We start from the raw sequence: 15270 nt of genomic DNA, 5'->3' as shown, positions 1-15270 counted from the left end.
GGATTTGCAGTAGAGAAAGAATGTTATATGATTGCAAGGTGTCCAGTGAGAAGATGGGAAGAGACCCTCAAATCCATTATCTCCCTAAGGAGTTTGGGCTGGGGTTTTTTAAACGAGACCATGGAGAGTGAGGAGCTAGAAAATTGGGGTGGCTAATTGGTCAGGGAATGAGGGATGAAATCATCAGGATGTGAAAACTACATTCTTTGGTGAGTCAGCTTCTGGTGACATCCTTCATTCAGAGAAGCTGGCATCAATGGGGTTTTTCAGACCAGCTGGTGTTAGTAGTTTCATTGGTATGCAGGACCTAGAGGTATATCTCAAAGGGAAAACTTAGAGATTCATAATGTTAAAGTTGTTACCTATAGAGCAGTAAAGGGGAACTAGGGTCTATGGGATTTGGGGCAGTAGGCACCAAACAGCTATAAGGAAGCAGGTTAGAGAGCAAGCTGACCTGGGGGTTAATGCTGAATGTGCTGCAAGCTTGGATTATTTTTGTTTGTCCCCCTCTTCTTCCGGGGTTACTTTATAAAGTTTATAAGGACAGTTTTAGCATTTCTCGTGTAAGGGTGTTATGCCATACTTTATGGGAAATTAGAAAACCCTTTCTAGGTTATTGACCTGCTTCAGGGAAAAAGGACAGTGAGATCTTCCTGCTTCTGCTGTTTTTCAGTATGCTGAGGAGGCCTGTTTTGGGGTAGTATGTCCTGAATTCCATCATTCTGCTCCCCCATCTTTCTGCATATTCATCCAGCATCTTGATAGAGAATATAGCAACTTTATTCTGTTATTAGTAGAATTCAGATAGAATCAGAGATATGGGGCTGCCGAAAGTTGACATGAAAGGCACTATTTTGTCTCACATGTAGAAAAAGGCACTAGATTTGTCCATTCAGTAAGTAAATGCTAAATTGTAAATTTCATTTCATGACCTCAATGAGATGGAAGGGCTTTGTCTTAAATCACAGGTAGTTATTCCCTGAAGAAATTTTTAAAAAATCTTTTTTGTGGGTTTGGTTTTTATTATGGGAGTTAGGAAAGGAGGGCAGTGTATATTTGCTTTCTAGCTAAAATTGAATTTGTATTTTTGGGTTTTACTTAAATATGAAACCTGTGAAATAAATTTTGAACTGGTAATTATTAATATCATTTATTATTATTTAACAGGATATACATGATTCAGTTGATGCTCAAAATATTTGTCATGTGTGGCACATGAATACAGAAGCCCTTCCAGAATGGATAAACTGCCTAATCCAAAAAGTAAGTTCTTAGTTTCTGAGTAAAAGTAAGAATATATAACCTTCAGAATGTTTTTGTCCTCTTTTTAGAGCTGTTTTTCTTAGATACATTGCTTGGCCAACCTCTTACTGCTCCTCACTCCCATTACCCCACTTCACGCTTCTTTTCTCCCTCTCTGCCTTATATACATATCTGTATTTTACATACGCATGCACGCACGTGCACACACACACACACGTAACATATATTACTTTTAAATATACAGAAGCATATACACATATATATGACATAATATATATATTATTGTACATACACCTATACGTATTTACCTACATACACATATACTTATTTAACTTGTTAATTGCTGAGCTCCTACCTTAGAATATAAGCACTGTGAAGTCAGGGACTTTTAAATTTTGTTCATTTGTATATCCTCAGCACCAAGAATAGGTCCTGTTGAATAAATGGAATATTCTGTATGTGTTATTCATATTTATACATATACACATAAATATACAAACATAAAATAAATAGGGTAATTAATGACTCATTGCTATAATCAAAATGAAAATTCTACACTTTAAAGAATTTTTAATGAAATATTATAAGAACTTACATTGTACATATAGTTATTTTTCACAATTCAAAACACCTGTCTTAGAAAATTATAAATAATAGGACTTTGGAAATATATAATTGCATTTCTCTACTGAGTAGCTTAATTTTTTTTAAAATAACATTTGATAGATATCTCTTACATTCATTCTCACACTGTAACAGTTTTCTAGGAGAATGCCAGTATACTGTTTATAACTTAACAAAATATATTAGGACACTGCAGATATTTCACTATCTCAGTTGAAAAGATAATTCTAAGATATGTCATTATTAATTTTCAATCTAGCATAGAAAATGCACTGTCTGATGTATGCAATCAATATCTTTTGGTTGTATGTAAAAAGCCAGGAAGAGCTTTATTCTGTTGGTTGAGTAAAGTTCCCTCCCACAGTGCTTGGTATGCAAGAAGTGTATCAAAACAGACACTTTCCTGTGAGATTTTACTTGCAAATTAAGCTCTGTCCACTTATTTGCTTCCTAGTTCCATAGCATATTTTTCTTTAGCTCACACTGTATCTCTATATTCAACCTATTGTTTATGAGACTCTTTTAGAATTCTTAGGAGTATTGTTTGGATTGGTATGATTTGCAATACATTATTATTTTAGAACTTTGGTGCTACTTATCTTTAGTTATTGGAAGGCTTGTTTCTATTTGCTGTTCAGTCTACTACTCAGAAAACAGAAAGCTAGCCTTTTCTGTGGCATAGAAAACTTTCATGTGGCCATCTTAAAAAAAAAAAATTCTCTTTGGTTACTTTATAATGAAAGCATTGTCTTTATTTTTCTTCATTACCTGTAGGCCCAGTGGACAGTTGGAAAACTGAATTGCCCTTTCTGTGGGGCCCGTTTAGGGGGCTTTAATTTTGTCAGCACTCCAAAATGTTCCTGCGGCCAGCTTGCAGCTGTACATCTCTCCAAGAGCCGGACCGATTATCAGCCAGCACAGGCAGGCGGACTAATGAGACCATCACTGAAATACTTGTCACTTCCTAGAGTTCAGTCAGGTTGTGACAAGGAAGCTCTGCTGACAGGTGGTAGCTCTAAAAACAGAAATCACAGGCTTTTAAACATGGCCCAAAATAATAATGGCCCTGGAAGATTAACAGAAGCACTCTGCCTAGAGGTGCGATCAACATGTTTTGAGATGAAGAATGAAAAACTGCTCTCCAAAGCATCAGAACCAAAATACCAGCTTTTTGTTCCCCAGCTTGTGACTGGCAGATGCACTACAAGAGCTTTTCATAGAAAATCACATAGTTTGGATCTGAACATCAGTGAGAAACTGACTTTATTACCCACTTTATATGAAATACATAGTAAGACTACTGCCTATTCCAGACTAAATGAAACACAGCCTATTGACCTTTCAGTCTTGCCTTTACAATCTAGTAAAAATAGCTGTTCCTTTCAGAATCCATCCAGTTTTGATCCTAATATGCTGCTGCAAAGATTTTCAGTGGCTCCCCATGAGACCCAGACACAAAGAGGAGGAGAATTTCAGTGTGGTCTAGAAGCTTCTTCAGTGTACTCTGACCATGCTAATACTAACAACCTGACTTTCCTGATGGACCTGCCCTCAGCTGGCAGGAACATACTGGAGGCCTCAGACCAAGAAGAACACCTCTCCCCTCTGGACTTCCTGAACCCAGCCAGTTTTTCACTGGACAGCATTAATCAGAGGCTCAATAAGAGAGAAAGGAGCAAGTTGAAGAATCTAAGAAGGAAACAACGAAGGCGTGAAAGATGGCTACAGAAGCAGGTAATATTTTTCAAAAGAGTTTACTAAAAAAATCTGTTATAAATACTGGAGTTTGGGTAGTGGAGCTAACTTTCAACACTGGTATAACAAAAACTTGGTTTTAATAATTCTTGAAATGCTATTTCTCTCTAAATGTACTCAATAATTATGCAGCCGTATTATAATTGGCATGTATAATCCTGTGTATGCCTCATGCATATTTAGAAAAAAGGTCTTTTGTGCAATTTTTCCCAATTCTGTTAGTATTTTCGAGGAATACTAATCTCTAAGTAATACTGGATTGTGTTGTACTATATTTTAAATATATTACATGTTAGGATTGTTTTGCAGTGGTTTTATTTTTGGTTGAAAAATGTTTTTTTAAAATTTTGGGTTGAAAAAATGTTTGTCTAAATTCAATGAGGTGACAAAGTCATTCACTTTTCCTCATGTTTATAATAGCTCAAATGGATATTTCAAGGAGCCTTAATCATGGGTTCACGTGATCTCGATATGATTAACTATGCTAAATTGTGAAAATTATCTAAAGGGTAATTTACCCTTACTGTAATTTTGTAGGAGACGGTGCTTCTCTATGATCTGATCTGCTTTAATACCCATAATAATATGCTCCAGAATAGGATGTGTAAAGAAACTGAAGAGTAAATGTTAGGTGCTATGGAAAGCAATTAAAGCCAATGCTTGAGATGCTAATGAAAATTTAAAAGTTTGAACCAATATGTTTCTGAATAAACGTTTTACAAATTGCCTTTATTATTTACTTATCATAATAGTGTCCTTATTAATCAGTGTGTTGTAAATTAACAGAACTAAAATATAGAAAGCTGCAACTTGATACATTAGTTTTTTTTTTCTTAAGTAGTTAAGTAAACTCGTGGCTTATGATTCGAGTTTTGACTCAAAAAATAAAATTACTTCATTGAATGCTTCAGATTGAGTGTTTTTTTCATCTTTCAGTTATATAATATACTTATTTTTATAGATAATTTTTTATTTTCTTGACTGTGCTAAAATGCACTTTGGTTTGTTTGCAAGTGATAGTGTAACGTGACAACAAAGTATATATTACAGAATGTAAAAAACGAATGTGCTTTAGCATCATTATAATACATTTCATAGTTTAACTTAACTGAAGCTGTAAAATTCAAAATTTTCATTGAGAAATTATACCTAAGTAAATTGGAGATGATCAGATGTTAAGTGAATATTCAGAAAGAATATTTTCAAAATGATTAATGTAATGTGGAGGGCTCTAAAATAATTCTCCAGCAAATAGAAATGTAAAATAAGAATGAAAATTACACTTTGTACTGTAAATACATGCAAATAACATCATTAGAATTTAAAAATATGTTTAATTCTTAGGCTAGGGAGTTTTGAAAACCTCAGCTGCATTACTGATCACTTTCTATCATAGGAAAACTCTTTTACACAGTTTAGAGCAAAGCAAGTGCAAAGTTAATGTGGGTTTGTTTGTTTTTTTTATAGATGAAGTTATTTTTATTCATTCACATATATATGATATAGCTTAGCTAATTGATCAGAATTAATGAGTCTTAGGCCTGTTGTCACAGGTCAGTGTAGGAAGTGACATGGCAGGATCCTTCTAGGTTTGATTGGTAGCACAGAAGCTACAGGCAAACAAATACCCAGTGTTTATTTAGCACAGAAAATTTTAAAGTGTACAGCAGCACAGAAATTTTGTGTTAGTGATAAAAGTATACATCGTAGTTAGAATAATTATAGTTTTTAAGTCTGTTTTGCTAATTCAAGCAAAAACACAAATCCTAGAAAGAGTTAATATCTGAGATAAATTAATGGCATAGCTATGCAGCTCATTCCGTATTTAGTAAAGATTAATTAATTCTGTAAACATTTATGAAATGCCTGTTTGGGATACTGTGCTTTTGAGTAATGACTTCAGTACAGCTCTATCTTGCCCTTTTTAAAATGAGGATAAACATACAATACGTAAAGTAAAAGTTACTATTAATAATCATGGTTTTTTTAAAGTTTAAAATAATTGGTTAATATATCTGGATTTCTAATTTTCACTTTAGGTTTTTAGTAAATGTTTGTAAACTAGACAGCTTTCAGTAATCTATACCATGATAGAAAGTATTAATGACAATACAAAAAGTTATTTAAATATTTGAATCTTAGGGATCTAAATGAGATTGATATTGAAGCAGGCGTTATAGCCAATTTTCAGTCTTTGTTTGGCAAAAGTTAATTGAGCACCTACTTTGGGGAAAAACATAACACTGAGCCACATTTAACCAGCAAACCTCTTTTGTATCTAGCATAGTCCTTTTGTTTTTCATTTTTGTTTTTTAAATTATCATGCAATAAAATTCTCAGCATAACAGTTCTATGACTTAAACACATGTAAAGGTTTATATAATGACCACTACAATGGGGATATAGAATATTTTGATCATTCCCAAAACTCCCTTGTGCTATATACCTTTATAATCATATGCTTATCCCATCCCTAATTCCCAAAACTACTAATATGTTCTCCATTATTTTAGTCTTTTTGATAATGTTGTAAAATATTAATATAATATTAAAATACAGAATCCTATAGTATACAACCTTGAGGCTGGCCTCTTTTACTCAGCAAAATTGCCTATGAGATTCTTGCAAGTTGTTGCATATATTTATAGTTCTTTTTCATTGCTCAGTAGTATTCCATTGTGTGAATGAACCACAGTTTATCCATTTAGCTGCTGAAGGACAAGTGGGTTGTTCTAGGTTATGGCAGTTATGAATAAAACTTTTACATACATTCATGTGCATATTTCTGTGTGAACCTAATTTTTTATTTCTCTAGGGTAAATGCCCAGGAGTGGGATTGCTGGATCATATGGTAAGTATATATTTACTTATATGAGAAATTGTCAAATTGTTTTCCAGAATGCCTGTACCATTTTGCATTCCAAGCAGCAGAGAGTTCCATTTGCTTTGCATCTTGAAAGCAAACACTGGTATTCTTAATATTTTAAGATTTTAGTCATTCAAATACATAGACAGTTGTATCACATTATGATTTTAATTTGCTTTTCCTTAAGGATGCTAAACATATGTACTCATTTTTTGTTTGTGTATATTCTTTAGTTAAGTGTCTTCAAATCTTTTGGGCCAGGTGTGGCACTCCTATAATCCCAGCACTTTGAGAGGCAAAGGTGGGAGGATTGCTTGATTCAGGGGTTCAAGACCAGCCTGGGCAACATGTCAAGATCTTACCTCTACAAAAAAATAATAATTTTTAAAAAATTAGCTAGCTGTGCATGGTGGTGTATGCCTATAGTCATAGCTAGTTGGGAGGATGAGGTGAGAGGATTGCTTGAGCCCACAAGACCAAGGCTACAGTGAGCTCTGATCACACCAGTACACTCCAGCCACTCCAACCTGTCTCAAAAAATACAAAAACAAATCTTTTGCTCACTTTTTAATTGGGTTATTTTCTTCCTATTAAGAGTTCTTTATATATTTTAAATACAAGTCTTTCATTGGATATGTGATTTGTAAATGTTTTCTCTCAGTCTATAGCTTTTCTTTTTATTCTATTAATTTTTTTCCTGTAGTGCCAACCTGTTTAATTTTTATGATGTCCAATTTCTCAAAAGTTTTAATAGATCATGCTTTTGGTGTTATATCTAAGAACTCTGCCCCATTCTATGTTATGAAGATTTTTCTCCTATGGTTTTTTGCAAAAAGATTTATAGTTTTAAGTTTTACCTTGAGAATTAGGATCCATTTTAAATTAATTTTTAATAAGTTGCAAAGTTTAAGTTAAGGGGTATATTATTTTACATAGAGATGCTCAATTGTTTCAGTACCAGTTTTTGAAAACAGTGTCGTTCCTTCAATTGAAATGCACTTGTAGCCTTGTCAAAAGTCAGTTTTCTGAAAATGTATGGGTGTATTTCTGGACTCTATTCTGTACAGTTCATCTTTAGTCTGCTTTTGTTAGTACCCCTTTTTTTCTGTGACTTTATTATTCTTTTTCAAAATTGATTTAGCTAATTTAGTTTTTTGACTTTCCATATAAAACTTAAAATCAATCTGTTTCTATTTCTAAAACATCATGTTGAGATTTTGATTGGAATTATATTGAAGCTATAGATAAGCTTGGGGAAAATTGAAATCTTCACTATGTTGATTCTCATAGTAACATGAACATGGTTTGTCTTTCTCTTTAAGTCTTTGATTTCTTTTATCAGCATTTTGCAGTTTAGAACCTGTGCATGTTTAGTTAAATTTATGCCTAAGTATTATTTCTTTTGAGAGGAGTTATTGTTATTTTAAAAATCTGTGACTTACATTTGTACATTGCTAATGTTTAAAAACACTATTTTTGTTTTGACTTAGTATCTTATGTTATTAAGAGTATACGTTCTTGACATCTCTTGTCAGATAGATTTATTCCTAAATATTCTTTTTAACGCTGTTGCTAAATTCTAATGTTTTATTAAATTTTAGTTTACAATTCTTCATTATAGTATAATGCTGAATGGAAGCGTTGAGAGCAGAAATCCTTGTCTTTTTCCTGATATTAGCAGGAAACCATTTATTAACTAGTAAATATAATGTTAGTTGTATGGTTTTTGTAGGTACTCTTTTTCAGGTTGAGGAAATTTTCTTCTATTTCTGGTTTGCTGATAGTATTCTCATGAATGGATGTTGAATTTTGTAGAATGCTTTTTCTGTATGAGTTGATATGATTATGTGTTTTCAGTGTCAATAATAATTCACTATCAAATATGGAGACAGTCTTGCATTCACATCATAAACTTGACTTTGTTATGCTATATTATTCTTTCTGTATATTACTAGATGCTATTTGCTAATCATTTCTGAGGAATATTTATGCCTCTGTTGATGAAGAATGTTAGTCTGAAATTGTCTCTAATTTTGTAATGTCTTTGTCTGGTTTAGGTACCAGGGTAATCATGGCCTTATGAAATGAGTTAGTTGTCTCTTCTTTATTTTCTGGAAAATATTGAGGATAACATTTTTTTCTTTTTTGAGATTGAGTTTCACTGTGTCACCAGGCTGGAGTGCAGTGGCACGATTTTGGCTCACTGCAACCTCCATCTCCTGGGTCCAAGCGATTCTCCTGCCTCAGCCTCCCAAGTAGCTGGGACTACAGGTGTGTGCCACCACATCTGTAATTTTTTAATTTTTATTTTTAGTAGAGATGGGGTTTCACCATGTTGACCATGATGGTCTTGATCTCCTGACCTTGTGATCTGCCTGCTTTGGCCTCCCAAAGTGCTGGGATTACAGGCGTGAGCTACTGTGCCCGGCTTAGGATAACATTTTTTTACTTAAATGATTCATAGTGAAATTACCTGAGCCTGGAGATTACTTTGTTGAAAGACATTTAACTATTAATGCAGTTTCTCTATTAATTATAGGACCATCCAGGTTATCTACTTCATATAGGGTAAATTTTGATGTTGTTTTTGAAGAATTATATAAGTTGTCAAAATTACATGTGTAACATTGTTAATAGTATTCCTTATTTGTCATTATTTTAATATCTTTTGGGTCTATAATAACTTCTTTTCAATACTGATAATGATGGCTTCTCTCCTTATTTTTAGTTTTGCCAGAGGTTTATCAAATTTATTGATATTTTCGAGGAAACAGTTTTAAGTTTCAGTTTTTATTGTTTTTAAAATTGTTTTACTGTTTTCAAAATTCATTTATATTTATACTTACATATATTAACATATATTTCTTCTCTTTATTTGCTTCCTTTGCTTTGAATTTATTTGTCCTCCTTTTATAATATTTTTATAATAGAAACTTATTGATTTGAGATTTTTTCTCACCTAATCATTTAATGCTATAAATTTCGTTTACTACACTAGCTGTGTACTATAAATTTTATTATGTGGTATTTTTATTTTAATGCAGTTAAAACTTTTTCTAGTTTCTTTTGAAACTTCATTTGGTCTATCTAGTTTATCTAAGTTATTAGTGTAATCAGTAAATGGCCAATATATCTGCATTTTGAGGAAATTAATAAAAAATTTAATCCTGGGGCAAAACATATTTTTCCTCTGAATTGAGAGTAAATAAAGCTACCATTAGTATAGCTGCATAGTATTTCTTAATATTTCTAAATAATTCTTTTTAAGCAGCATTTTATTCTACTGTATTTGCATTTCTTACCTTTGGGCCTATTTAATATGAATAAAAGAAAATGTCTCTTTAAGGCCACAGGAAGCTGTCGTGAAAAGAGGGAGTTTGCCTTACATGTCTGTGAAGTATTGTACTTGAAAATTTAAAATAGTTGACCATATATCATGGTTTGTAATAAATCACTGAGTCATCTACAGTAATTCTGTTACATTATTTTCTGTGAGCTAAATGAATAAAATGACTTGTATTATTAAAAGGGTGTGATTTAGGCACTGGGGATAATAGAAGCAAACAAATTATATTAAAGACCTGCTTATTCAGTTTTATCTAGCAAAGACGTATCTTCCACAAAGGAACTAAATTTCACTTTCATGGATCTGCATATAGAGATCATTTTGAAATTTTTACAGTTTTTAAAGGAGCCCATTTAATATTTCGTTTCTTAAAATCTTATACAAATCACACTCCAAATATACATTTGATTGTCTATGCAGTAGAATTATAATAGTAATCCAAATATTGAAGAATTATTCCCCATTCATTCTCTTCCTCAAGCAGAAAATTAATGGTTATTGAAATGAAAGCTTCAGTAATGAAAATGTGACAATTTTGAGCATGTAATACACATTTCTCATGGCTTTGTTAAACATAGAAAGTCACGAAATAGTCACTTAGTAAATAAGACAGTTAATAGATTAAAAGAACATCATGACCTTTAGTCATATATTGAAGCAGTTCAGTATTTATTGCTCACTCTACTTTGTGCCAAATTATTATTTCAGTATGAGTTTATTACTCTCTTCATTTTATGAATGTAAAAATATCTAGGGCATGCTCAATTAAGTTAATAAATCTAATTTGTTTCTATCTTCTAGGAAGTCATCTTCTAGTAGAATAATAAGATATAAATGTGCAGTCAAGTTAAATAAATAAAACTAAGTATTTTAATTAGTTCTTTCTGCTAACATACAGGTAAATGAGTAGGTGTGGAACAAATAACATATGATTGATAATGCCTTTACCTGAAGTAATTATATAGATCTGAATTTTCTGATGCTTAGCACAGTACTTTATATGTAATAGACGCTCAAGTATTTTTAAATAGTCTCTTTTATTTTAGGATAGTTTTAGATTTATAGAAAATATGTGAAGGTAGTACAGGGAATTCCCAAATGCTCCACAGGTAGTCTCCTGGTTTGTTAATATCTTACATTAGTATGATATATTTGTCACAGATTATTTATTTATTTATTTATTTATATTCAGTACCTACCATATGTTGGTCACTCTGCTAGGTACTAGGAATTATTTAGTGAATGAAACATGAAACACACTCCTTCGTGGAGTTCATATTTTAACTGCAGTAAAACAAATGCATAGTATGCAAGTGGTGGTGCGTGCTGAGAGTGAGTGCAGGGAGGAGCAATTTTAAATCTTTTCTTCCTCTTCCTCCCAAATTATTTTGCATATAACCGTCATGCACCTGTCCCACATTGGAGAATATTGATCTCCCCTATAAAAAGCACCTTGAAGGCAGGCAGGGATGGCAGAGCTTCTACACTTACATTCTCTATGTGAATGTAACTGCCAGGTGGTAGCTGATATTCAATAAGTACTCAGCAAAGCAATTCCACTGCAATCAGTACTCAGCTAGGAAGGCATGAGCTGTTTGTTATGGGGATTGCATGAGCATTCTCTTTTCACTGTATCTATAGACTGGAGGACTATGCTAACAGATTTTTAGCTCCCTATTTGAGGTTGTGATGTCAGGTGTGTTAGGTAACATTTGTCACAATTTATACCAATATCAATACATTATGATTAATATTTACACTTTATTCAGATTTCTTTAGGTTTTTACCTAATATTCTTTTTTTCGTTGTTTCAGAATCTTGTCTAGGATACATTACAATTAGTTGTCATGTATCATGGTCATGTCAATTTCTTAGACTTTCTCTGTTTTTGATGACCTTGACAGTTTTGAGTAGTACTGGTTAGGTATTTTGTGAAAAGCCCCTCAACTGAGATTTGCCTGATGTTTTCTCCATAATTAAACTGGGCTTATCAGTTGTGTCATGGGTTCTCAAAACTACTCCCGTGTTTGATGATTCACTAAGAGGACTCATAGCAGTAAGCATAAAGTCATACTTCCAGCTATGTTTTGTTACAACAAAAGGATACAAACCAACATCAGCAAAGGGAAGGGGTGCATGGGTGAAATCTGTAGGAAGCCAGGCACAAGCTTTCAAGAGTTCTCACCCCATGTAGTTACACAGAATGTGCTAAATTCCCCCAACAGTAAGTTCTGGCAACAGGTGTGAAATGCTGTGCACTAGGAAGGTTTTTATTGGGAGCTGGTCATATAGCTACCTTCTATCTGGCACAAAATTCCAGAATTTCAGAAGGAAAACAGGTGTTCAGTATGAATAATATTGTAGTTTAGGCACAGTGAGTCGCTATTGTCAATTAGGATGATGGGAGCTCTCCCAAAATTCAAGATTCTGGATGACAGACAAAGACCAGCCTTGCAAGTGAACACAAATATGCTATATTTTCTCTTCTGTGCACAAGGGTTTCAGAGAAGAAGACTACAGAGATAAAATGCCATTCTTTATTAGTAGAATACATGCTATCAGCATCAGTTATCACTGTTGATGTTAACTTGGGAATGTTTTGTAACAGAGAGGAAAACTGTCACACTTACATATCCATGTTAGTTTTCTATTGCTGCCATAACAAATCACTATAAACATATGTTAAAATAACACAGTTTTATCAACTTAATAGTTCTGGAGGTCACAAGTTGGAAAATGAGCCTTGTGGGGCTAATTTCAATATGCCGACAGGGCAGTATTCCTTCTGGAGGCTCTATGATAGAATGTTTTCCTTTCTTTTTCCAGCTTCTAGAGTCTGCCCTCTAACATTTTCTTGAGTATTTTCAGAAATGCCATATCATAAAGAATTTTAATTTTGGACAGCAGTTTACTTAATATGGGATTGCTTTGGCCAGGACCTTGAGATGCAACTGAGAATTCTAAACTAGTCACAAAGGAACAAGCATGATTGGCTCTATAAGATTATTCAGGTGGTCTAGGCTGGGCTGTGTGTGTGTGTGTACATATATTTATATCTTACGTTATTCCAATATGGATGCAGGGTCAAAAACTAGTGAAAGGAAGAGAGGTCAACAAAAAGGAATTAAAAGAGGTTTAGACTTGAGTTGATAGAGCCCTTAACAGCAGCAAAGAGAATTCTGATGGATGTTATAGAGGTAAAGAAAGCTAACTTCATTGGTTGCCAGGCCGAGAATGGTAGATAAAGAACCACACTGGGAAAGAGAAAAAATTTTGATCTTATGCTGTCTGACACCTAATATAGGCCTCTGCACATAGTAAAATGGTATAAATATTTATGTCCAAGTAATGCTTAGTCCATTTATATAGCTTTCGTTTCCCTGGTATTGAGAGAATGATAGTTTTGCTTATAAGCAAAGGGGAAAGAGAGAATGTAAGGGAGAAGTTGTAGTGGTGAGATGACAGCAGGTTAATATTTAGCGAGCTTTACAGTATGCTAGGTACAGTGGGAGGCATTTTGCTTATATTACTTGATTTACATGAGCTATTAGGTCATTGAAGAATAGGAAAGGTCTGAGAAAGGAGCAGTGATCTCTTCAGGCACTGGGGAGAAATGTCAGTTGGGAGGTAGGAGAACAGCAAAGACGCATGCATGCTGTCTTTCCCAAGTGCTATGATTTGAATATGTCACCTCCAAAATTCATATGTTGCCTATGTGATAGTATTGAGGGATGGGGTTTTAAAAGCTGATTGGACCTGAGCACTCCTTCCTCATTCATGGAAGTAAAGCCCTTATAAAACAGGCTGTATGCACCTTTCAGCTAGCTTGCTGTCATACACTTCCACCTCCTGCATTGTGATGATGCAGCAAGAAGGCCCTCACCATGCCAAAAGTTGGTCTCTGCCAGCCTCCCAAACTATGAGAATAAATAAATTTTTTGTTTTAATAAATTACCCAGTATGTTACTAGCAACCCAAAAGGAATAAGATGCTAAGTTTTCTGTAAAGCCAGCTTGTTTGGGGAAAAAAACCAGAATCATCAGTGAGCTGGTCTCAGAGAAGTAACACAGACAGAAAACTGGAACTAATCATGTTGGTCTGAGCTTAGTGCTAGCTGTGTTTGATGAATAGAACTAGGTGATGCCTTCAGTTCTTTTGGCCTTATGCATAGGAAAGACTATTTTTTTTTTCCTTCTAAATCTGCACATTTTGCTTTATTTACCACATCAGCCAAGATACACACTGCCAACCCGTTTTTCTCTCTCATTGCTCCATGTCTGCTCTTACCCATTTTTAAAACCACAGTCACTTGCTGGCAGCACTTCCTTATCCTGTTTAAACCTCCTTAAAATGTGTCCCACATGGAGATGCGAATCTCACCTACTCTTCTGACATGTGGAGATCTCACAGTATCAGCTCCCATGTGCCCCCAAACTGGGGAGGTACCTGGAATCTTCTCCTTGGCTCAGCATACAAACTGTAATTATCACCTAGAATTCCTTTTAACAAAGTAATATATTAAAGTTAATTTTTAATATTAGAAGCAATATAATAGTGTCAGAGTGCTGAAAACTGAAAATATATTTAAGCATCAATCATTAAAAGGCCAAATGTGGCCAGGCATGATGGCTCTTGCCTGAAATCCTAGCCTTTGGGAGGCTGATGCAAGAGGACTGCTTGAGCGCTGGAGTTCAAAGCCAGCTGAAACAACATAGTGAGGCCCCCATCTCTACAAAAAATGTGTACTTAGCCAGGCATTGTTGTGCAAGCCTGTAGTCCCAGCTACTGGAGAGGATGAGGTGGGAGGATAGCTTGAGCCCAGGAGGTTGAGGCTGCAGTGAGCCATGATGGTACCACTGCACCCCATCCTGGATGACAGAACAATACCCTGTCTCAAAAATAAAATAAAATGCCAAATTTAAGAGAATGGTTATCTATGAAGGGGAATGAGAATGTAATCTGGAATGCTATTATGTTTTATTTCTTAAGCTGGGCAGTATTATTGCAGATGCTATCTTCCATTCTATTTTATGTCTCTAATATTTTGTAAAACATTTAAAAATCATTATAAGTCATATTACCCTAATATTATACCCTTTTTATTCATGACTTTGCTGCAAAATCTTAGATCACTTACCTTTGTTCTCCTTTTTATAAAGCTAGAGGGAAAATCTCCAACAGATCATATAGCCATGTATTATTTACCTAAGAGGCTAAGTTTCACAACAATGCTTTTTAAATCATCTATCAGAATCAAAATTGAATAATCATGACCAAAACTTTCTATTATTTCTTTCTTTTTTTTTGGGTTGGGGGGAGACAAGGTCTCTCTTTGTCACCCAGGTTAGAGTTCAGTGGCGTGATCTCAGCTCACAGTAACTTCTGCCTTCTTTGCTCAAGGGATCATCCCACCTCT

The 15270-nt window shown here is 34.1% G+C and overlaps 1 protein-coding gene across 8 annotated transcripts in view; it reads left to right on the top strand.

The window, feature by feature from the left end:
- The window catches only part of RNF180 (ring finger protein 180), a 242999-nt gene that overhangs the window by 45116 nt on the left and 182613 nt on the right, over positions 1 to 15270 (top strand). For all 8 annotated transcript variants that reach the window (XM_035291513.3, XM_008992003.5, XM_035291511.3 and 5 more), the window contains 3 exons: positions 1168 to 1263; positions 2662 to 3621; positions 6458 to 6493. In XM_035291513.3, the coding sequence (XP_035147404.1) occupies positions 1168 to 1263; positions 2662 to 3621; positions 6458 to 6493 (1092 nt within the window). The remainder of the gene's footprint in view (positions 1 to 1167; positions 1264 to 2661; positions 3622 to 6457; positions 6494 to 15270) is intronic.

Source organism: Callithrix jacchus, chromosome 2 (assembly GCF_049354715.1).
Source record: "Callithrix jacchus isolate 240 chromosome 2, calJac240_pri, whole genome shotgun sequence".
NCBI lineage: Eukaryota > Metazoa > Chordata > Mammalia > Primates > Cebidae > Callithrix > Callithrix jacchus.
Note: the sequence above shows the minus strand (reverse complement) of the source record. Positions and strands in the feature narration are given on the sequence as shown.